The sequence below is a fragment of the Euwallacea fornicatus genome, chromosome 6 (genome assembly GCF_040115645.1).
Source record: "Euwallacea fornicatus isolate EFF26 chromosome 6, ASM4011564v1, whole genome shotgun sequence".
Lineage (NCBI taxonomy): Eukaryota > Metazoa > Arthropoda > Insecta > Coleoptera > Curculionidae > Euwallacea > Euwallacea fornicatus.
The window spans coordinates 5,218,847-5,242,120 of record NC_089546.1 but is presented as its reverse complement, the minus strand read 5'-3'; the positions used below and the strand labels follow the sequence as shown (position 1 = coordinate 5,242,120).

Here is a 23,274-nt window from a genome sequence, read left to right as displayed (position 1 = left end):
AATTATAATGTATACAGCGAAGATCTATTTTAAAGATTCACGTTAATACATGCAACCAGTTATACATGGTTGCTATGGTGGCGTCATCTTCTGTTCAGTTCTTTCTTTACAAATATGCATGAACGCGTAAAAAAAGAAAACTGTATAAACAAATACAGTTTTCCTCAACGTCATAGAAGATTCCTTCTTCATGAAAATTTCAACCATATAACTAACTTTCAGAGAGATGGAGTTACTATGCCGTATCTTAAGATTCTTACATTTCGTTGAATTTTTTTTTTTTAATTGAAGTTATTCACTATGACAAATTGACTTTTCAAAGTCGTTCGCTCAGAAACACAAGTCAATAAAATATTATGTATGTTTAATCAATGTTAATTTTTAATATTAATCAAACATCTTAACATTTCTATTTACATAAGCGTATCCTTATTGCATTGCACTGTTGTAAACTTTGGTGAACATTAAAAAACATTTTACCGGTGACAAATTAGTAAAAATTGCTATACACATCTTGGGACAACTAAATTACGACTAATTCACTTTACAACTTATTTGCTTCGAGTTTGTCCTAAATTTCACTACAGAAGTTCGAAGAATGTCTCTAATATTGTCGTAGGTCGCATAACTGATGCCGACAGCTATCGGCCCTTTGATCCAGTTCATTGAAAGTCCTTTGTAAAATCCTTTCCTGATACCTTCAGTACTGAAATACACATAAAACGGACAACAAATAGAGAAATAAATATTTCGCGGTAATATACCGATAAACATAAAGTATTGTCTGGTGCATATTTGGGTATTTCCCAGTGGTATCAGTCTGCATTCTTCTCCGTACTATATCCAATGGATAACTAGTGCTTTGACTGATGACCCCGGCAATAGCACCAAACAGCAGGGAAGCTATTGGGTGGATTACAAAGGTGTTATCTATGTGCTCTATAAGGGCAAAATTAGCACTACAGAATTATTTTAAGATCCCAATACCTCTATATAGTCTTTTAAGGCTGTCATAGGTGAAAAAAGACATTCCAGCGTATGGAATAACACCAGCCATTGTAGGTACAAAACCTTTAAAGAACGCACTTGCACCCTCTACTAAATATATCTTATGAAACACCTAACAAAAACGAATATAACTAATAAACGATAAAATAATATCATAAACTCGAGGTAGTTTACCTGCCTTAAAGTTGCGTATTCTAATTTGTGAGTCACAGCCATTCGAGCTCGGGCGAAATCAAAAGGATAAGTCAAAGCTTGAGAGGTCAAACCGGCCAGAGAACCAGCCAAAAACAACCTCTCATTTCTTGATCTAAAGAGCAAACGATTCAAGCACTTCTTAAGGCGGCATTAATCAATTACCCATTATTTTGGTCAACTTTCAGCACCCTCTTCCATTGTTCGTGTGAGGTAAATTGGATGGCGGAATACGGCACTATGCGTGCCATTGTCGCACTGTTCCCTCTCCATAGTGCTAAAAATCCCTGTTTCTTTAGTGTTTCCACTAAGAACTTCAATGCTTTTCTCGTAGAGTAGGGCTTGTGACTGCATATTCACGTAAACTCGTTAATTGGCGCTGATTGGAAACCAATATTTATTTACCTAATTTGGAAGTTTATTTTCGTTCTGTCCAGTGGGGCGATGGTGGTTTTGGCTAAAGCTCCAGCTAAGGCACCTGCTGCTAAACTCGTTATGACGATTTGTGTCTTCGACAGATGCTTCAATTTTGGATCCTCATTATTGGATTTGCCCATAGTGCTTCTTCACATCTTTAAAGCAATATGGCTAGCTCGGGGAGTTGGTATTAAACTTATCGAGGCTGAATTCTGTAATAATTTTTTGATGGTATTTACAGAACGTCAAGAAATGAGCGCGTTGGAAATATCTTGAAACACTTTGAACCCTTTCACAAGTGAGAAATTTATCGATGCAAGTTATTTATTTTAAAATTTGGCTAAACACACTCCCGTTAGCTTATGCACGCGTAGGTAAATTGTAAAATTTTATCAAAGGTTAACTATCCTATAGATAGACAAAGTGAGTCGTTGGTATTCCAGCGCCGGCGATGTACGTTTTCGCATGGCGCCTGTTTGGCACTGAAATTGTTATTGAGAATGCATTAAGAGGGAATACTTGTCTGGCAAAAATCCAATTCACATGAGATCATGGGAAATCTCTATGAAATAAACGCACCTCTACCCTCAGATCTAGCAGAAGATCAAGTCAAATTTGTGCCTCTCTTACCAATCGTTATTACCTTTACCTGAATTCAACTAAATTTAAACTCTCACTCAATTCCCGGCTATTTTAAAACTGACGTTCATCGCATTACCAAAATACAATTTAAGACTTTCTTACTATGGGTTACCTTTTAAAAACCAAATCGGACCGCATTCAAAGTGCAAAGTATGAAACCAAGTTCATTTTGCCGAAATGGTCTGATTTATGTTTGTTATAGGAAACGCGCTGAACTTTAGCAAATGCACATAAAAATAGTGACCTGATAAATTTGTTATTCATTGTGGAATATTAATAATACGGACAACATACTCAGTCGCAGTTATTCTCTTTAAATTGGTCCGAGATACGAGTCAAATTTGAGAAACACGAATTTGAAGCCACGAAAGACAGGAGCGTACAGGACAACTCTTCTAACAAAGATCAGCCATCAAATAAAGTAAAATAGGAAAGCTGGAACGTTTCTAGATCTGGAAACATTACGATACGCTAATGATTGCTTGCTCAACATCCACCTGAACCTGATATTTTTGACTTTACTTTCTCTCTACGTGTCCGAAGTTGTTATCCATGCGTACTGACCAAGAGGCCGCAGATCAGTTTGGAAGAAAAAATGTACAATTTTCTTCGACTTTACCCTACATCAATAACGAACCGAAGGTAATGATGTCCAGCATCGTTTGGAACGATTCTGTGACAACGTTATGAACATTATGAAAGGCGTGCTGGCTTATACTTAATCCATGAGACTCTATGTTTTTAATGTAATTTTGGTACTGTTTAGTCCTCTTTGTTAAGGGTCTAGAAGTTTTATCTATATAAAATTTCTCACAGTCGCAAGGAATTAAGCGGAGTGTACCATTGAGAACTTTCCATCTAGCTTACTTTGAACCACGACTAAAATATTAGAAATTACCTTGATGCATTGATTTTCTTATCAAAAGGGTACATTAGAATTTAGGATTTCAAGTCGTACTATAAACCGGGTGACATCGCATTTAAATGGATTTTTAAATGCCATTTTCAGCGTTTTTTCTTCAAATTTAGGCAGTTCAAAATACATTAACACGCGATGATTATACTTGAAAATTATTGAGATTTTCCATTCGTGTTTAATTACTGCTAAATAAACCTGAAGAAATGGGCGTCCATGGGTGGAAATTTGATAAATTGAAAATGGGAAGGTCTTAAACATATCCACCTCAAATCCAGTTGTAATTTTCCCAGATTGTACCCACTTTTCATCTGCTTTTAACACTAAAATGTGCCCCCCTCAAAAATAAAATCGCCGTGTAGAGGCGATCTCTAATATTTTGACTGTCGTTCTAAATAATCGGAGTGCAAAGCTTTCATTGGTATACCCTGTATATGTGGTATTAACATTACATACGTGCGTATGTATATGTGTGTTACATTTTGATTTGTAGGATTGCCTTTGTGTGCTTTGAAAATAGTTTGTTTTCTGTCTTGGGAACCGTTGAAACATGGAACTTATTTTCTAATTGCTTGGAATACCTCGGTACACTTGCTACGCCTTGTATAAAAAGGTTCATGAGTGGGCTGTTTGGAATTTTCAATACATTTTTTTTGCGGTTTCTGGTAAAGTGTTGTTTTGACCCTTTGGAATTTTTTTTTTTTTTTTCTGTTAAAATATCTAACCTGAACCTGATCTATAATTTATTTCGTGCTTTGCCAATCGCAAATTTAACATTTATTTTTTAACATAAATTATTGAGAAAAATCTTGAAATTGCAATTATCATACTCATAGAATGAAAAAACATCAACATGTCTCCATCAGACTAAAGCTTTAAAATTGTAATTATGAATATGATTAGCTTTTAAACTTTGCCAATTAGGCAATGGGACGTCATTACCATCGCAGACTTTCGCTGACAATAATTATTTTAAAATTGAGAATAAGCCGTTCTCACACAAACTGCGAATAACTCCATGATAGTGTTTATGTTTCATTTAGTACGTTCTCGATTGTTGACGTCACTTTCGACGGTACTTTGGAAAATAAAAGTGTTTTATCAATTATGTTCCGGCTGATTGTGAATAAATATCAGAACACATCAACCTGTGATTTGGGTCTAAATTTATACTTTTCAATTTTTTTTTAAGTAACTAGAATTTTTGACATAAAGATGTGTGTGTTCTAGTAACGGGTTTAGGGACAGGACATTTAATAAAAGTCTAGACAATGAACCTGCAGAAGAGTTTATGCCACTGGCAGTGGTCTTAAACGTATGCAAATTTTGTTGATCTTAGAAGAACCATAAAAATGAGGCGTCGTACTGTTGCGAAGTGTTCATTCGTGACTTTCCACGGCCGTGAAGATATTTTTGTATTTTTTTAAGTTTACTATAATTTTTTCCATATCTCTTTAGTGTTTCTGTAAGTTATTTATTCAATTTAGTGTAATTTTCATAATTTAAAACGTCCACTTTTTTAATTGTTAAATAAAACATTTATTTCCAGTAAAAACGGTTTAAGGTGGGAACTTCTAATACTTACACAGAAGCAAGTGGCATGAATATGCAGTAATAAAATTCAAAAATGGAACATTCTTCTACTTGCAATTGGCTGTCGCATATTATAAGTAAAGAGCGAAATTGGCAACAGTCACAGTGTAAAGCAGCCAATTGAAGAAATTGAGCAAAAAATAAGATTTGGTATAAAAATGTTAATCAAAGTCTACATGTAGACCAAACGGATAAAAAACTGCTCATTTTTGGACAGAGTAATCATGGAATCACCGATTGCAGGCGTGAAAGTGCGCCTGCTTCGCGAGTGTCCTTTCTCCAACAAATTGATATAACGAAATTTTAAAATCTGACTTCGATCCATCTTTTGGAACCAATAAAGTTGTCATGGAACGAGGCTAGAAAAGATGCCAGAAATGAACACGAAGGAAGTAAAAATCAGTAGCTACTAATGGCTATTGAGTAGCAACCAGTGCCTACTGGAAGAATTTGAATATTATTATTATCTTTACCTAAAAAGCTGAAAATTTCAAAACCTGAACAATCCGCTTCAAAGACGCACAATGTACATCTGCGAATGCTACAAGAAATTCAGGTTTGCATCGAGAAAGGAATAAGAAACTATGAAAGCCAAGCTCGTCTTAACGCGAACTCGATTTCATCTTATTGAATTTAATGAATTTGTTGCATACCGAGTACGCCCCTCATGTAAATGTTGAAAGGTGGCTATTCCGTTTGTTGGGAAAATTTTGGGGCCTCCCGCATGGAACTCCAGATCGTCGAAATTTTGAGGAGACTCCAGGAACCTTGAATTTTCACGGAGACTGGAGGGCCAAGGACGTATTATATATATTAAGCGTAGTAGTAAGTGGCTCTTATGTGTATTTCAAGGAACTTGTGTTTGAAGCTGGTAAAAACGAGGGGGAGGGTGGGGGGTGCATGATTCATTTTTACAATTGAGCACAGTAAAAAAAGATTCACCCCGACGGATCCGCCACTGATTCGTAGATCCGGAATACTGAGACAAAAAAAAAGTGCACCACCTACCTTTTAAGGAGAATCACAGATATATTGAACTGGACAATGGCTTTTTTACATTGACGTGACGACACATCGGACTGCTACATACAGCATTTGTAAATCACCATTACTCACATTCATTTAGACCCTCATAAGCTGCTGCTTAAACGGATAAACGTTCGCGCAAAACATCGTACATACCACTGAACTATAATTAATAAAATAAATGAAAAATACCGAATGCCAATTTAGTAAACATTAGTGGTGGAACTAAAGTTCTCAAAATCCCAACGATTCTCGGTTTAAAAAACAATTAAACATCCAAAATTTTATTGCTAAAAACTCGATTAAAAACTTGCAATAGCACAACGACATTTCGTGAATTGTTAATTAAATATGTCCCCAAATGTTAGTTGATAATCGACGCTCGTACTATGAGGCTCACCTTGTCACGGTTTACAAGCATTATTGCCCCCTCCGCGTTCACGGTACACCAGTTCTACCTGCCGCATTCACGTAGATCGGATAAACTTATCTGTGAGGAACGTTTATTAGCATCAAACTCCCCAGTGTTCAGGCTACGTGTCAGTGCTCATTGTTCAAATAATTTGTTTTGAATATGGTATGGACAGAACTTCTGCTCAGCAATAGATATTTTTATTATAATTGCCTTTCCGTTGGTTTTCTTTTAGGCCAGATACTTCAAAGAACAGGACATTGATGGTATGTATCTTGCGAAGTAGGTTAAAAGTTTGATGAAGAAAGTATCGGATGTGGGAAAAATTTTAAAACATTTTCTTGAGATACACAAAACAAAGATATGAGTTTCTAACAATGTTATCAATTACTAACATTTACATAGCTTCTAATTCGATATGTAGCATTTAAACGCTATTATACATTGCTTACACAACAATAATTATCTGCCAGAGAAAGATAACGGGATCGCCCGACAATGATGATAAGATAAGGATATTTATGTTGCAATAATCGCAGATGTATGTAATCATTAAACAGTAAAAATTATAGTCATTCAAGCATATTAGTGGATTAATCCTATAGGCCACAAAGTTTGTTTGTACAGTATAAGTAATTGTCCTTGATTTATATAGTCAATGTTTTTAAAATTTGGCAAAAATACGAATAAAGTGGTGTTTAACCAGTAGTAGTGACATCGAGAAGCCAAAAGTCCTGCGATTCACAAGTTTTTCATAAATTCAATTAGATGCTTACGGTCCTTTCAACAACACGTTCCTCGTATTTCGACAAAGAACAGTGGCGCAGGTTTCCTCAAAACCGAGATCAAACTTAACAAAAAATGCATAAAAGTTAAAAAATAAGCTATACATTGTGGCCTACTCAAAACCGGTACACTCCTGTAAAATTTATATTTATCGTCGGTTGTTGACAAATTATTTTAGCTCGTAGAGCGTAAAAAAAACTACTTTTGAACAAAAGGTAACAATTTTATTGCAAGGAGCAAAGCTTACTGCATATAACAAAAGATCTAGGTGTACCACTGGATTGAGCATCCTCTGAAACGGACATGTACCTAAATTCATTAAAAACTCAAGCGTATCGTACTAAACACTCTCATACAGTGCGGTTTTACTTCAAGAACCCGTTATTTTTTTTATTACAAAAAACTTCAGAGATAAGGAAATTTTTCTAGATGTTAGGACAATTTTACCCCTTTTAATGGATCCCTGTTACTTAGCAGAGAAATCTATAAATCTTAATATTTTTTGTTCCCGGACACTCATAGAATAACCTCCACAAAAATCGGCAGCGTATGTTACTTTACGACAGAATTTTTTATATTAAAAAAAGCCTAGAAATAAAATTTCGCTAGGTTTTACGAAAGCTTTGGCCCTCCTAATCTGCCTCTGGTAGTTGGCTGAACAACAAATAAGTTTCAATATTTATTTTCAAATTTTCAGGGAATAATTCAATAAATAAACTATACAACATTCAGTCGCATAAGTAGCGTTAAAACCTATAAACGATTTTTTTTTATGATGAAAATCCTTTGAAATAAGAAACTTTTGCTTGATTTTACAATAGGTCAATGTTAAAACTAACCAATGACCTGCCTTTATTTCTACTTTTCTAAGATTACTTTCTCATTGATGTTTCGAGGACTCTGGTCTATTGGCCCTTAAAAATGTTTGATTTGTTATGTGATATCCACAATCATAAAAGTTTTATTACAGAATTCAGGGAATGCTTCTACCTTTTTGCCCGGTCTGGACATATCAAATCTCTTGATGAACTAACAGTGATAATGAGGAGCCTGGGCCTTAGTCCTACCATTTCAGAATTAGCTGGATACTTCAAACAAAAGGTGAATCCCCCCCCACCCAATTACATTTACAGGGGCATATCATCAAAGAGATATTTCAGAGAGCGATAGTACCCCGTGAAATTATTTAAAAAATACTAATGTTTAAATATGCACCATTTTCAATATACTGAGTGCCAAGCCTTCACATTTTTTCTCATATCCTGCATTTTTCTCACATATGCATTGAGTAAATTTAGACTTATTTTCTTTAAGATCATCTTCAATAAAATATCAAAATCGCCCATATCCAAATAAATACAGGGTGTTATGTTTTTTAGATTATGTACTATATCATACCTTGTATCTGTTTTTTACACACTTTGCATGAATTTTGACATCAAATTAAAATTCCTTTTTCAATGCTTTGTCGTTTTTGTCTCCTCAATATTTTGGTATCTTTCACCGTTTTTGTTGATTTGGCAAACATATTTGTTGATGCAAACTAATAATGTAAAAGAAGTAAGGAAAAATATCATCTGTCTTTGTTATTAATTATCGAAAATAATTCGTAATTTTCAAATTAAAAATAAATATAAATGAAAACTAAACTTAATGCGTATGTGGAAAAAAAGACAAAATACGTGAAAAATGTCGGCAAAAAAACTTTGGCATCCTGTATATCTAAAATGGGGCACTTTTGGCAATTAGTCTATTGGCATTTTTAAAATAATTTTGCAGAATATTATCGTCTTCTGAAATATCTCCATGATGATATATTAGATCCTGTAGATCAGTATATGCATATAACAGAATGTTCTAACTCCATCCAGTTGTTAATTCAATTATATCAATATACAGAGTGTTTAGGAGATAGTACAGGATACTGAATAGGGTATTAGAGATAATTTTGAATTAATTTAACAAAAGATACCAAGTGTTACAGTTTTTCTGATAATTAAGTTTTTTATATTTAAATATTTTTTAATTAATTATTTAGGTATAGAAGAACGTCAATCCCTTTTATCGCAAAAATGTAAACATTTTTTTTATTATGTAAGAATAAATAATTTAAAATATTTAGGCCATAAAATCTAAAATTGTTTGTTACTTATTGATTTTATTTAAACACTCAGTATATTACAGAAAAATAAGCATTGCCGCTAATACTAGCATTATATTATTCTCTCTATTACTCATTTACAACTCTTCTCTCCAGGGTGGAAAAATGACATTTGCAGATTTCCTTGAGGTAATGCATGTACATTCCCGAGTAGAAAATCTACCTAAAGAAATAGTGGATGCATTTAAAGCTGCTGATCAGGGAGGAAAGGGTACAATTCCGGCGAAACATCTGAGACACCTTCTACAAAATTGGGGCGAGCGCTTGTCTTCTAAAGAGGTGGATAGAATTTTCCGAGAGGCAAATGTGAACAACAGCAGTATTGTGAAGTATGAAGACTTTGTTAAAATTGCCTGCGCCCCTGTTCCTGACTACTATTAAGCTTTAAATGACGCGTATTTGGGTTATTTATGTTCTATGGTATTAGAGATTTTGGGTTATCTTAATTTCTTCTATAGTTATTACATAAAATCACACATTTACCTTGGAAATCTCTTAGGAGGTTTTTGAGTATTACAGCAACTTTGAAGTTTAACAAACGGATCAACTTCGTGATGTATTGTGAAATATACGCGTGTTAAGAGGAATTTAATGTTTTAATTAATAAAGAAATAGTTAATTTTAGATTCCTCAATTATTTCTTTCAAAACATGCAACACGCACGAATTACGAACGCCAAACTAACAAGTGCCAATCATCTGATTATTGTCATTGGATTTGACATTTGATTATGCGAAGATATTTATGGAATAAGATTCAATCGTAGTAATATTTAGAAGCTTCTGCATAATGTTATATTATATCTACAACCATTTATGAGATAGCATTGTAGTAAATACGTATAATATTTAACGAATTATCCTGCGTATTCAAACTTATGAATTGAATTATCAACATGATTTAATAAATTACAGCTAGTCTACGATGTATGCATTATCTACCTGTAAATGATACTTTAAATGATGTGTCAGAAATTGAAAGCACTTAATACCTACTTAACCTCAAAAACTTTCCTTGGTTTACCGCTTTGGGCTTGCTGTACCCCATTTTCTTTTATAATTAATTCAGTTAATTCCTAATAAACAAATAATTTCTTCGTCCTTTCGTAAGTTGAAAATATACTTATCAAATCATCATGTCTGCGGCTATGCCCATTAACCCCAAACCCTTCCTCAATAGTTTGACTGGCAAAGCCGTTATGGTAAAGTTAAAGTGGGGCCATGAATACAAAGGCATTTTGGTTTCGGTTGATGGGTATATGAATTTGCAACTAGCAAATTGTGAGGAGGTTATTGAAGGTGCAGTAACAGGTAAGGCTATTTTGAGTTTCTAAGATGACGTTGAGTTGATTCTTGGAAAGCATATTAATTGTTGATAAAATTATATGAGTTATTATAAATTGATATAACAAAAATGTAAAGGGAATTGGTGGATACTCATGCAAAAGGTACTTTAGACTCTTCTTTGTTTTTACAAGATAAAGCAAACATTCAGATTTTTTATTCTATGTCAGTGAATCAAGAGCATATTTCCTCATTTCTGAGACTGAGTCAATCCATTAATTTGTGACTTGATTAAGCGCACCTAGGGCATTAAAACCCATTTGACAGTTTTAAATTGTTTTGAAGTTGTAAATGTAGATTGGTTCTTGCAGTGCTACACTTAACCTTCAGAGCTCCTTGGAAGAAAGAATGATTCTGTAGAGAGTGTTCCCTGTATGTTTTGCTGTTATGAGATTAAAGACCATATTTAGAATTTTACAGTCGTGAGGAATCCAAAGGGCTTTATTATTCTACATGCTGAATGGCTTGCATGTCGCTCCAGAAGAATGGGGATGGCAAAAAGGTTGAGGAGACATTCCTCAGCAGCCGTCGACGTGGTTCTCATCGCTCTTGTTATACTAAGACATGCGCGTGTGTGTAGGGGCAGCATTTTTTCACTTTACTATATATTGTTTGCTTTATTGAAATCAACCTATACTTATATATAAGTGTATAAACTATTGACTATTGAATACTTTAATAAATGCTGAGACTATCTCCAAGAAGATACCCACATTGGAGCCCTTTGGATTCTGGAATTGATTGACTAAAGTCAAATTGTTGAGTGCCAATTCTGCTGATGTTTCTCATATCAATGATAAGTTTATCTTTCCAACAAAGTTTTGGTTGTAAATAACACGTTAATTTAATTTTATTGCAGGAAATTTAGGAGAAATCCTTGTCAGATGTAACAATGTCCTATTCATACGAGGCGTAGAGGAAGAAGATGAGGAAGGAGAAACCAGAGACTAAATAGATATAAATGTACACTTTAGTGTACATTTATAATTCCAACTTTAGGATACGTTACCTATTTAAGTTAACTTAGAAAGCATAAGTTTAATTATAAAATAACAAACCTTTTTTACATGACATGTAAATACTACAATGGGGTGTTAATTTGAAAAATACAGTGTCAAAAAAAGATTGCTATGTGTTTTTGTTAACTGAACATACCCTCGTATCCCTCATTTCATCGTATTTATGTTTTGTTTCTTTTCTTAACCCCATGTTTCATTTTGAACTCAATAAATTCCGAGGTATATTGCATTTCCTTAGGAATAATTTATGGACTATGCATAGGTATTTCCAGAGCTTTAAAGGTACACATAATTTTAATATGGCATGGAATTCTTAAAGTTTAAATTGAGAAATCTTACATGACATACAAGTTTCAGCTTTTTAATTATCTTAAATACTTTGTGAACTTTGCTGAGCATAAAGAAACATTGTTATACAGTTAACATTTTATTTAAACAGTTTTCTCTGGTTAATAGGCGGATGTTAAAACCCATTCAACAATTGTCTAATGGTATGCACGTTAGCAAACTGTCACGTGAACTATTTGCCTAACTGCAAATTCCTAAAGTGGTGCAACAGAAGTACCATCTTATGTCATATTGTATCTGTCCACTTACAGAACCCCTGGCTGTGGCATGGTGGCGTATGGCGGAGCGAATCGTTTAATATTTCCTTTTAGAGCCAGATTTATATTATTTATGTAGGTATATTAGCTGTGTGGTAACTGAAATGTTTAACACGTGAGATTTTTCAATGTGAAATTTGCGAATTTTACTAAACTTTCTTACTCCCAGATGAGATATGGCAACATTGATTTGTTCTTTTGCTTTGAAAATCGGCTATGAATGTGAATTACTTGATATCAAAGAACGAGACGTCGAATTTTAAACCGTATTTTGCCAAACTGCGAGTTTTCTTAATTCGAGAGCATTTTGTGCAACTTAGTTGATCCTATGCATCTCCAAATTCGTCGGACAACCTTTTATATGGACCATCGGTCTGAAGAAATAGTGTACAAAACTCGCAAGAAAGTCTCTTAACACACTGAGAGTTGCTTTTCTGCATTAAAAAATTGTTAACATGATTTAAAATTCTGCAAATATTAAGGGGTATTTTAAGAGAAAATTTGACAAATCCCACTGTTCTTTTGTTTTAAAGTTGAGGACGTGCGCGCGCAGGCTTATTTAACAGAGTAACTAAAAACAATAAATTTAGTCACCAGTCGCTGAGGCGAATAGTGTAACGTCAAAAAGTAGGTGTCAAAGTTTAAACCATGTTAAACCTAAGCTGCCAAAGTTGTTCTTAATTTTTTTAATAGTTTTTTCATTTTCACATTAGAAAAACAAACTCTCATTGGAAATAAAATGAGCACTTTTGCGTTTTTTTTTCTAACGATGATATTTTTTGCTTTTTTTATATTTACAGGCCTCGTCGCAACATCTGCTCTATTCAACTAAAACCAATACGAATACAGTTAGAACCAATTTAAAACTGCGTCATGTGATGTTGTCCTATACAATTAAAATCTGCACAGCGAGCTCGCTGCGCTTAAAAACTCGCAATTCAATTAGCACTGATTCAGGTAATTGCAAGCAAACTCTCTAATTAGAGAATTTTGAGCTCAAAAGCTGACTATTTAATCATCGGCAAACCGCTCGCTCGAAGAATGTTTGTTCAAGACGAGGAATGTCATCTGGAGATACGCTTCAGAGTATAATCAACCCACTTGTGTGCTCGTTCAAACAATACGCAGAAACTGAAACATGTCATGCTAAAAATTGGGGCATGTGTGTCGCATTTCCGAGTTTGGTTTATTACTTCCCATCCCAAAAAGGAGAATTTAGAAGACTCATCTTTAACACATAAGTTAATAAAAGTTCATTCTCTTTCTGTTTTGCATTGAATATCTGAATTGCGAAAGAAGAACAAATAAAGTAGATTAAGAACTAAATAGTGTATCTTGGTATTATTGTTCCATGTTCCATCCTGTCTTTCTGTCCTCCCTAGCCAGCAATTTCTTTCCGAGCTTAAAGTCTTTTAAACAATGTCTCGCGCAATTATCTGTTATTTTGTTCTGGGTCTAAATTTCAGAGCTCCTTTGTTTCTCTTAAAACACCCTTCTTTCCATTTGGGCCCTTCCCCTCACTCACGCCATTGTTTCAAGCGTAAATTACAGGACTCTATTAACTTTTGCGATATAACTCCGGTCCTGATATTCATACAAGGAAGAACCTCGTAGCGTCGTTGAAAACCACAAGTTCTTTAATGCCAAACAAAGGGGAAATAGGAAGGAAAGAATCATTAAAAAGTCAGTTAGGTTTGTATAGACCTCACGTCGCGGTGTGCAAGTGTTGAACACGCGTTTTCGTTGCACCTGTATAATATTACATCTATCTGTTATACGTGTACGAGGAACAGGTGAATGGACTCTGGGTATTATCTTAGATAAAAACTGGATGCAGAAAAGTGGGATTTCTAGTACTCATATACACCAAAGAACGACTAGTATAGGCAAAAGTTCGAAAAGTTGTTCGGTTTTTAGTAAGGTAGGAATGTAGGAATGGTTAAAACTTTGTTTTTAGTATCTGAAACACTTATTTTGTCTCGTTATTATTATTTTTCTAAAACAAGGCTGCAGCCAAAAAAAGTTCACTAAAAATATAATAATGAGTAAAAATTCTAGAACTTAAAATTGTATTTAAATGTAAGTTACGCTGTTACTCCATCGAATTAAAAGCCTCAAAATTTCTTACTAAACTCTAAATTTTACATAATTTTTCTTGATAAATCAGCGTCGTAGCAGAACCATTCTTAATAGGGTACCTACAACTACGTAAAAATACATCGATTTGTTATAAGTAAAAATTTTACAGGACTGTGGTGCAAGCTCATTCAAAGAGGTACATCGAAGCAGAATATGCAAGCAATGTGCAAATCAAAAAAATATTCCTTTAGATACAATTTACGCCGCTGATTTCTATGCAGTTTTCAACCTCGTTTTTTACCACAATCAGAATTAAAAGAGTACATGCACAAAGAGCTTGCAAAACTCGTAATGATGCGAATTTACAAATCTAAACTTATTGTGACTGTTCTAAAGCACCAACTGCGCCTCTGACTACTTAAAAGTTGAGAAAACTCGGGTTTGTCATAGGTGCAGGAAGGCTTCTGCAGCATTTTTCGTGAAAGGACGATGCTGTACTGTGTTCACGTTACACAGTGTCCGTTCCATAAATTAAAAATTTCCAGGACATGTAACGCCACCGAATTTACGCATTGGGAGGTCTTAATTTCCTTACAACTCCCGAATACTTTGTAAGTTTTCATTAGAAACCAGAACACTAATACGAGGATATTTAAATAAGAAAAAGCATGCGAAGATAATGTTGTATGTGTAATGGTTATGTACATGTGGCATTTTATGTAACCCGTTGTACGTTACTGGGTTGTATATAGAGATAAAGTCATAGAGTTTATACGATCTATGAAAATTTTTATGAAAACCCAGGACCGTAATAAGAAGATATTTGAACTCATAAAAAACCGAAAGATTTGCATAGAAAGTAAAATGCCTTTGAAATCCTGATGCACCCCTGAATTTTAAGCAATTAAAAACTGCAAAGTATTTTTTTATAACAAATTTGAATCTACCGATGAAAGCCATGCCAAGGAAATTAAAGATTTGGTACCCCAAAATCGTCGATTGAAAATCAGGGATCTTGTCAATGGTACGGCCATTTCATTTGGATCAACCCTAACCATTTTTAAAGAAGTTTTGCGTCTCAAACGCGCCAATCCCGATTGGTTCCAAAACCATTCGATTTTTCGAAAAAAAAGCGTCGCATTGAAATCTGTCAAACAATGATTTCTGACTATCAGGACGTCACGAAATGCATCATCACGGCAGATGGAACCTGGATCTATGCACGCGGCCCGGAAACAATCGACCCCGAATATTGTGCAAAAGGCGAACCAAGACCGAAAAAACCGCGCAAAAGTCGCTTAAAAATTAAAGTCATGTTGACGGTTTTCTTCGATTATTGCGGTGTTATGTATATGAATTTTTTCCCGTCACGCCAAACTGTTAACAAGGAATATCACTTGGGCGTTATGCCTGGTTTGCGTGAAGCTATTCGCCTTAAGAGGCCAGAATTGTGGGTAGGTAACACTTGGTTTTTGCACCACGATAACGCACCACCGTCCCACACTGCATTGGTTCATCGCGAACATTTTGCCAAAAACACGACCCGTGTCGTTCCACAACCACCGCGTTTGCCCGATTTAGTGCCGTTGGACTTCTTGATATTCAATAAGCTCAAATGACTCGCTCTGGGGACGTCGTTTCGACTCAGTTGAGGAGTTAAAAGCCGAATCGAAGAAAGTATTGAAAGCCACAGAGGAAAAAGACTTCTTCGACTGTTTGGAGGATTGGAAAAAAGTATGGCATTAGTTCATTGTGTCGGACGAGGAACACTCGGAGGCGATGCAATTTATTTGAAAGGATAAATAAATATTTTTAATTTTATAAATAAATTTCCCTTATTTTTTAACTATAGTAGAACTTTAAAATTTCCTTGTAAACACTAAACCTTCGTTTAAAAACCAAGAGTATCAAAAGAACTCAGTTTCACAAAATCATAACTACCCTTTTTAAAAACATGCCACACCCCTAATTTCCTGAGGTGCCGGACCCTCAAAGCTTCTTTGTAACTAGAATTTTCCCTCATGGACAGAGCCCTACCATTTACATTTACACAGAGTGACTTCCCATTACATAAAAACTTTTCCAGGTGCCAAATTTCTCGTGAAGGAAATTTTTAACGGGAAATGGAAAACTCTCCCTGTGGCACCGTTGAGAGTAAATTGGATTTAAAAAACCCGACCGCCATTTCAGGGATTTTTGATGGAATAACTAATTCTTATGGAGACTCGCAGAATGTTGGGACTAAGAAAAGGACGAGGTCGAAAATTCCCATATCCCTAAGGCTAGGTGCTAATGGATTACGCCGCCAGAAGGTATGTTTTAAGTAGGTTTAGCCTGGAAATTGTTTAATTCTGGAATTAATTTTTGCCCCTATAAAAAGTCAACTCCGGTTCCGTATGGAAAGGCTCCAGTTAACGCATTTGCCAAATTCGGCCACTGCTGCTGTTCATTATTTATACAGAGGAAAAACACTTATTTTCTACAGTATGAAACGTTCAGATTTTATATAAATTGAAATAAAATATATTAACATTTGAGTGTGGAAAGCTCGCTCGTTTGCTTGGAAAATGTCAGTTGAAAACTTATGGGAAATTGTCCATTTTTTAACTGAATAAATCTCGGCGGTCGTAAAAGAAAATAGGCAAAGCTAAAAGAACATCTGTGCTTGAGCAATGTAATTTCTGGGGTTTGTGTTAAACAAATCGAAGTAATGGAAAGGTATTTTTCACCTATTCCCGGAACTATGAATTGTTTTGACGGTATATTGTGACCTTTCGCTCAAACGAAACGACTTTAGCGGGTTCCTGTACCACGGGGCGGAAATGTGGTACCACGTAGTCGGCGAACCGCGAAGAGAGGACTACTGAAGAACGGAAATGCCCAAACGAGTACCCACTACGCAGACAAGGACGGATACATGGTCGTGGGAGTTCTATATGAGTAGATAGAAGTTATTAACGCACCACGATATACAACAGTATGCAGGGTTTGATTAAAAATTATATTCGATATGAAAATTTATTACTCAATATTAATAGTCTTGTTTTGGGTTAAATTGTCGAATTAATTACTTTTATAGAATAACATTTTTTAAGTAGATCACCCTGTAGATGATTATAATGTATATTATTATGTTGTTCTTACCCTGTATATATACAGGTATTTAATGTTCAGAATGCAAGTAGTTTTTATTTTCAGTTTATTTGTCTAACTGGTTTGAGCTAAATCTCAAGAGAATTGTTCCTTTTCCATTTTCCATGTAACAGTTGAGTATCTTTAATAAGAGACTCTCTATAGCTTTGAAGCTATACGTACACATATTTTTTATACATACGTATATACATATGTATATGTGTATATATATTTTTATTATGTATATATTTTTTCTTTCACATAATAAAAATTAAAAATTCAACCGGATTATTTAAAATTTAAATTTCAGCAATCCATTACTTTACGGTTTTGTAGTTACTGGGGCTTCAAGGAGGTTTATTTACTTAAGAATTAATTTTGTTAGATTTTGATCTTCTTTAAATTAGCATTTTTTTTTTAATCTAACAAATTATTTCATTTTCCATATTCAGATTTCCGAATTCAAGATCGGTATTCGTGGTTTCTGAGCGGATTTTCGCATTTGCGCGAAAATTGGTACAATAAATATGAAGTGAGTAGTAAAATTCCAAAATAGAAATTTCGAAGCAAATCCGCTTTGCAGTCCTTGCACAAATTATAATTAATTAATTACAGATGTTCAGAGAATGAAACTGACTATGAACAGCTCCAAAAAAGGACAGACAATTAGATGAATTAAGCGAAAAAATCAGATTTTGTTTTGAAGATTGAGCCAGGTCAATTTGTGAAATAACTGGATTATGACGTTCACATTTTTGGACAGAGACACTTTTTTTTGGGTCAGTAAGTGTCCACATAAACTTTAAATTGCATTAGACTTTGGTTCATCTCTCCGAATTATCTAAGACGCCAAAGAAAAAAGGTCAGACAATTAGAATAAAAATTAATATGAACGAAGGAAAAATTGCAAAATGGAAATTTACATGCAAATCTGCTTTGTGGCCTTTCCATTCATTTTAATAATGAGAGGGCTGAAAAGAATTGGAAGAGACAAACAGACATTTACTTCCTTCATGTTTATTTTTGTTCTATATTTTCTATTTTTTTTTCTATGTCAACTTTGATAGTTCTGAAAATGAATCAAAGTCGAATATAATTTAAAATTTTCCTAGTTACCTAAATTTAGTTAGAAAAGGAGCACTAATGTACCAAGCGCACTTCGCACGCGCAGAAGGTAATTTTACAGTCACTTTATCTGAAAATGGGTATGCTGAATTTATCCGATATTTAAAAAAAAAAAAAAAAATTGCTTAGCTTCCTTAATTATCTGTTTTTTCTTTTGGCTATTTATGCTCCATTTTGTTTTCTATCTATATGTGAAGTTCAATTTCAACCAGAGAAACGACGTTTCTTCTTTCTCTTCAATCACTTTTTACTCTTGTCTGCTTTTTTGTCTCTAACGGATCGGGGGTTACGGACCCTCGAAAAGCATAGGGCTGCTTGTATGAGAATTTCTCGAAATGCTCTATTTTGTCGGCTGCTTAGCACTCAAAATCTGTCTTATTTGAATGGAAGAATTCAGGTTGGTAGTTTCAATTTTTAATTATCACCAAAAAAGATTCTTTGTATGAGACTTGCATAAAATGTGGTACTTTCCGTACTCAACTAGGTTGAATTAAAATATACCATATTGATCATAAGCCAATCCAGTATTGAACCCTAGTGATTATTATTAATTCCATTACTGTTTTCGCACATTAGTCTCCAATTACTTTCGTTCACGTTTCGCTACCGATCACAAAAGAAGTATGACCTACGGTAGGCGAACGAGCCTCTCCAGTCGCTTAGTTCGTGCTGGGTACCGCTGTCGGTACCACCGTGTCGTGCCAAAGAACCAAAGAAGGTCGTGCAGTGCTCCCCGGACATTTAAATTTGACGTTCTGGGCACGTGGGTGTCGCATTGGTGGTACTGTGATAATGTTGATCTTGTAATAAATGTTGTCTACTGTTAAGTCTAATTGGATTAGTGGTACTACCGTTGTATCAATTGTAGTGCATTGTGAGAGGATTAATTTAATTACGCGCCAATGTATTGTCAGCGAGTGATTAGTTTAATAAAAGGTGTGTAGGTATTGTAGATTTATAAGTTGCTTTTGAATAATATTGATCTTGAGAAAAGCCTTCAGCCGTCATAACGGGGACGTTAATAATGGGCAAAGTACCAAAGCGCTGATAAAAATGAAACTAAAACCCCAAGTAACTATCGACTTAGCATAAGTTCAATAGATTGAGACTAAAATCTATTAAAGTCTTCCTACTTTTAGACGCTCGCATGATATGGACATTGTAGTGGGACCAAATTTACATACATGCGGCATATTGATATTTACGCATTGCTAATTCTCGGTTCATGCTTTGGCAGATCTTTTCTTTATATGCTTTATCACATTTTTTTTGAGGATTTTTTTATTGTGCAACTTTCTCAGTAAAATCAAGAAAGAAGTTCTTATCAGTAAATTTGTAAAATTACATAAATTTCCCGTCATTTGTAAATTGACTCAATTTTTCATAGGGAAGAAACCACTGGAGCATTTCTAGATTGGAGAATTTCCAGTTAGATGACTTGTCTAAAAAAATGCGAAATAATGTTTAGTACAAAGGAAAACAACAGTTTTCATTGCAGAACAATAATTCTCTATGAGCCAGATAGGCTGCTGAAGAAATGGTCTAGAACGGGGCTTATTAAGGAGGAAGCTTCAGAGATCTTGTTTGCTAAAGAATCCTGCATTTTTGCTCATTATATATCTAATAGAGTTTAATCAAAAATTTTGGAAATTGTCGTCGAAAATTATTCTTTCGTGGCGCAGACTCAGAAACAAATAGAAGAACGCACGTTTTCATTCGAAAAAGACAAAAACAACGTGCCTTCTTTATTTCCCTGTTGGTAAGCATGTGTTCAATTCAAATTTGGGAATTTGAATTTTGAATATCAAACATTTGAAAAAATCGTTTTTCGATCGGTTTGGTGAGTCACAAAGTTAGTTTCTACAAATATTTGTGTTCAACCCCCTTCGGTTTTATAAAAAGGAAAAAGTCCCTGATACTTGCCAGCATTGACTAAAAGTATTTAACACTTTTTGATGTTGAAAATGGTATCTTACCTCGCAAACCATAAATTATACAGGTAGGAAACAACTCTAGTAATGATAAATTTTTCCTATTTTTTGGAGATTTCCATTTCACTGTAAACGCAGGAAAGTTTGTTCTTGTGTTATTTTCCGTCAGCTGCTTAAGGCTTTTGACTATGTTAACCAACGTATGTTGATGCCTACTCTGGTTTTTAACGGTTCCAGAGTGTGACCATACAACGGTTTTAATCCTAATTGATAAATCTTGGTAATCTAGTGAGATTTAGGACTCCGTGGTAAAGAAAAACTCCATGTGGGAGTTCTGAAGAGCTCGGTTTTTAGGGTCTCTTTATTTTATGTGAATATAAAAACATCTTGAAAACTCTCGTTTATATAGTGGGAAGTATAGCCCTCAGTCTATATAACTCCGTCTAAGGAAAGTATAAGATAACAGAAAAATTACATTTAGAAAAATATTACTGAGCATATGTTTATACTAGAAACTTCAATTAACCGTGGCATTTTGAACTTTACAAAGACCAGGTGTATTCACAATTCCATGGCATATATTGGCTTATTTATACTTCTATCATTTCAGAACACTAAAGTAAATACAAGTAGAATTGCTGTTTCGCTACTTCCAGTGGGCGCGCGAAGAAAGACGTCCCGGCGGTCGCTTATCAAGGACGTACTTGGTCGCTTATCTAAGCGACTTTTGTGTAAAAAATATTTACCCCATGAAAATATTATGTCTAATAACGATTTTTGCAACCAGATAAGAAATATACCGTGCGTTTATAAATTCACCCCGACCGTTAATTTTTTTACGAATTATTATTTAAAAAACGGTCAAAAGCGGCATTAAACACTCAAAAAAATGCTATCTTTTGTTTATTTTTTTAAATGTGGCCCAAGCCACCGGTGGCACAAATTGGCCGATTTTTTAAAATTGAGGTCTTTCGAAACTACATTGAATGGTGTACCGGAATTCAAAATCTATCGATTAGTTTTTGAGAAAAATAGGTATAAATTTGGTAGAAAAAGCCATACAAATTCAATTAAATAGTACGTAAACAATTGCAAAGCCTATTTGTCAATAGAAAATTAGTTGGTTTTCGATTTTGTGCTCACATTTATGAGCACAATTTCAAAATAAACCAATTTTCGATTACCAAACAGGTTTTTCATTGTTTACGTACTATTTAATTGAGTTTGTATTGATTTTTTACCACATTTATACCTGTTTTTCTCAAAAACTAACGTATAGATTTTGAATCCGAATACACCATTTAATGTAGCTTTCAAAGATCTTTAATTTGAAGTATCACTTGATCCACGTTTCAATTTTTAAAAATTGGCCATTTTGCTCTATTAGTGCCACACGCAACATTTTAAAAAATCAACAAACTTCAAAAGAAAGTGTTTTTTGTCTAATCTGATGCTGCTTTTGAATTTTGAAAAAATAATAATTTGTTAAAAAATCAAGAGGAGGACAATTTAGAATCGCACGGTATAATCTTGCGTAAGTAGAAAGATCTTAGGGAACATGTTACGCAAAACAGTATTTATCTCGACGTTTCCTAATGAATTTTCTAATGCACCTGAACGATGATGAAACCACATACACATAGCTTCTAACGGTTTAGGAGGTAGCAATAGTGAGCTGTCGCAATTGGACCGTTCTGTATGTGAAACTCGTGTTAATTTAAACAAGATATTTTTCGTAGAAACTAGTAAATTGTCTAATACCAAACAGATGAATCCAAAACCATACAGTTTGAAAACCCGAAGCCTAAAGCCGGTTTTTCAAATTTCTAGTAACTTTAGCAGCGACATAATTTCTATATAGATAACGAAATCAAACTAGATAGACGATTTCTAGGCATTACAGATCAAATTTTAGTACTCTGCTTTCTGAAACTGCAAGTCAATATCCAAGGAAACTTTCAGTTAGAGCTTTCGTGAGTATTGGCAGATTCTTGGATCCGACGGAAACCAGTTTGATGTTAAAGTTAATAGAACATTAATAATTTGACCTTTAGTGCCGAAAGACCAACGTCCTAATAATCTTATGAAGAAGGTCGTTTCCATACGAATGATGAATTTAAGGCACACCATTGGCTTATTTATTTGTTTCTGTTGAAGAAAAGAAGTGCTTGGGCTTTGATCTACTGTCCTTGAAGTCCTTGATAACTGCGAACTTTAGAGGCTTATTGCAGGTTTTTTTTTATTATCAGAGTTTCATTTGGTCCTAATTAAGTGTCAAAAAATCAATATTCAAGTGCCTTCATCCAAGATGATAGTTTTTGTAGGATATGTCAAATGATTCCTGAAAATTATTGTTTAATGTTCATAAAAATAATTTTCTAGACAAAGTTGGCAGAACCTTAATCTCTCGGCCCTACAACAACTAATAGACAGATTTGTCGGATAGATGAGCTGTTTAGATGCTTCTGGGGCTTCAACCTCAATTTAAGAATAATCATAGCTAATGTCGATACTTTGCATTTTAACGACTTCAGCGTGATATAATATTAGTTCACGCCTTTATGACTTCTTAAACTTTTTTCCTCTGTCCGTTTCAGACCTGCGGCCAATCGATTAAACAATCGTCCGGCAACGTTTCGGACAATTCTGCGACATCACCTACATGCACTGAAAACGCAAGTGCGAAGACAGGACGAGATCAAAACACGAGAAAAAACTCGTTTGAAGAAGAAAGTCAATGCCATTTGGATAAAGTTAATGAAATCTCCACGGTAATAGGCGGAGATAAATCGACGGTGAAAGTCGCATATAGTGAAATTACCCGTTACGACCGATCGGATGTTGTGTCTGCCGAGTTAGGTGAGTGTGGAAGATCAGATTTAAACTT

General features: G+C 34.5%; 4 protein-coding genes across 6 annotated transcripts in view; 3 read left to right on the top strand and 1 right to left on the bottom strand.

Moving 5' to 3' along the window:
• Positions 1-347: 347 nt before the first annotated feature.
• DPCoAC (dephosphocoenzyme A carrier) lies at positions 348-6,071 on the bottom strand. Its single transcript, XM_066283162.1, has 7 exons — positions 5,777-6,071; positions 1,606-1,829; positions 1,366-1,548; positions 1,183-1,315; positions 988-1,120; positions 765-939; positions 348-706 (listed from the first exon to the last, which is right to left on the bottom strand). The coding sequence occupies exons 2-7, from the start codon at positions 1,755-1,757 to the stop codon at positions 535-537; spliced, it is 948 nt and encodes a 315-aa protein (XP_066139259.1). The 5' UTR covers positions 1,758-1,829; positions 5,777-6,071; the 3' UTR covers positions 348-534.
• A 145-nt stretch (positions 6,072-6,216) lies between these two features.
• Positions 6,217-9,777, top strand: LOC136339722 (calmodulin-like protein 4). Its single transcript, XM_066283166.1, has 4 exons — positions 6,217-6,371; positions 6,442-6,472; positions 7,963-8,093; positions 9,250-9,777. The coding sequence occupies exons 1-4, from the start codon at positions 6,369-6,371 to the stop codon at positions 9,532-9,534; spliced, it is 450 nt and encodes a 149-aa protein (XP_066139263.1). The 5' UTR covers positions 6,217-6,368; the 3' UTR covers positions 9,535-9,777.
• A 359-nt stretch (positions 9,778-10,136) lies between these two features.
• SmF (small ribonucleoprotein particle protein SmF) lies at positions 10,137-11,621 on the top strand. Its single transcript, XM_066283172.1, has 2 exons — positions 10,137-10,463; positions 11,356-11,621. Exons 1-2 carry the CDS (start codon positions 10,289-10,291, stop codon positions 11,445-11,447), a joined length of 267 nt encoding a protein of 88 aa, XP_066139269.1. The 5' UTR covers positions 10,137-10,288; the 3' UTR covers positions 11,448-11,621.
• A 4,686-nt stretch (positions 11,622-16,307) lies between these two features.
• The window catches only part of LOC136339664 (uncharacterized), a 68,055-nt gene continuing 61,088 nt past the window's right edge, over positions 16,308-23,274 (top strand). For all 3 annotated transcript variants that reach the window (XM_066283086.1, XM_066283085.1, XM_066283087.1), the window contains exons 1-2: positions 16,308-16,511; positions 22,985-23,246. In XM_066283086.1, coding sequence (XP_066139183.1) covers positions 16,323-16,511; positions 22,985-23,246 — 451 coding nt within the window. In that variant the 5' untranslated portion in view covers positions 16,308-16,322. The remainder of the gene's footprint in view (positions 16,512-22,984; positions 23,247-23,274) is intronic.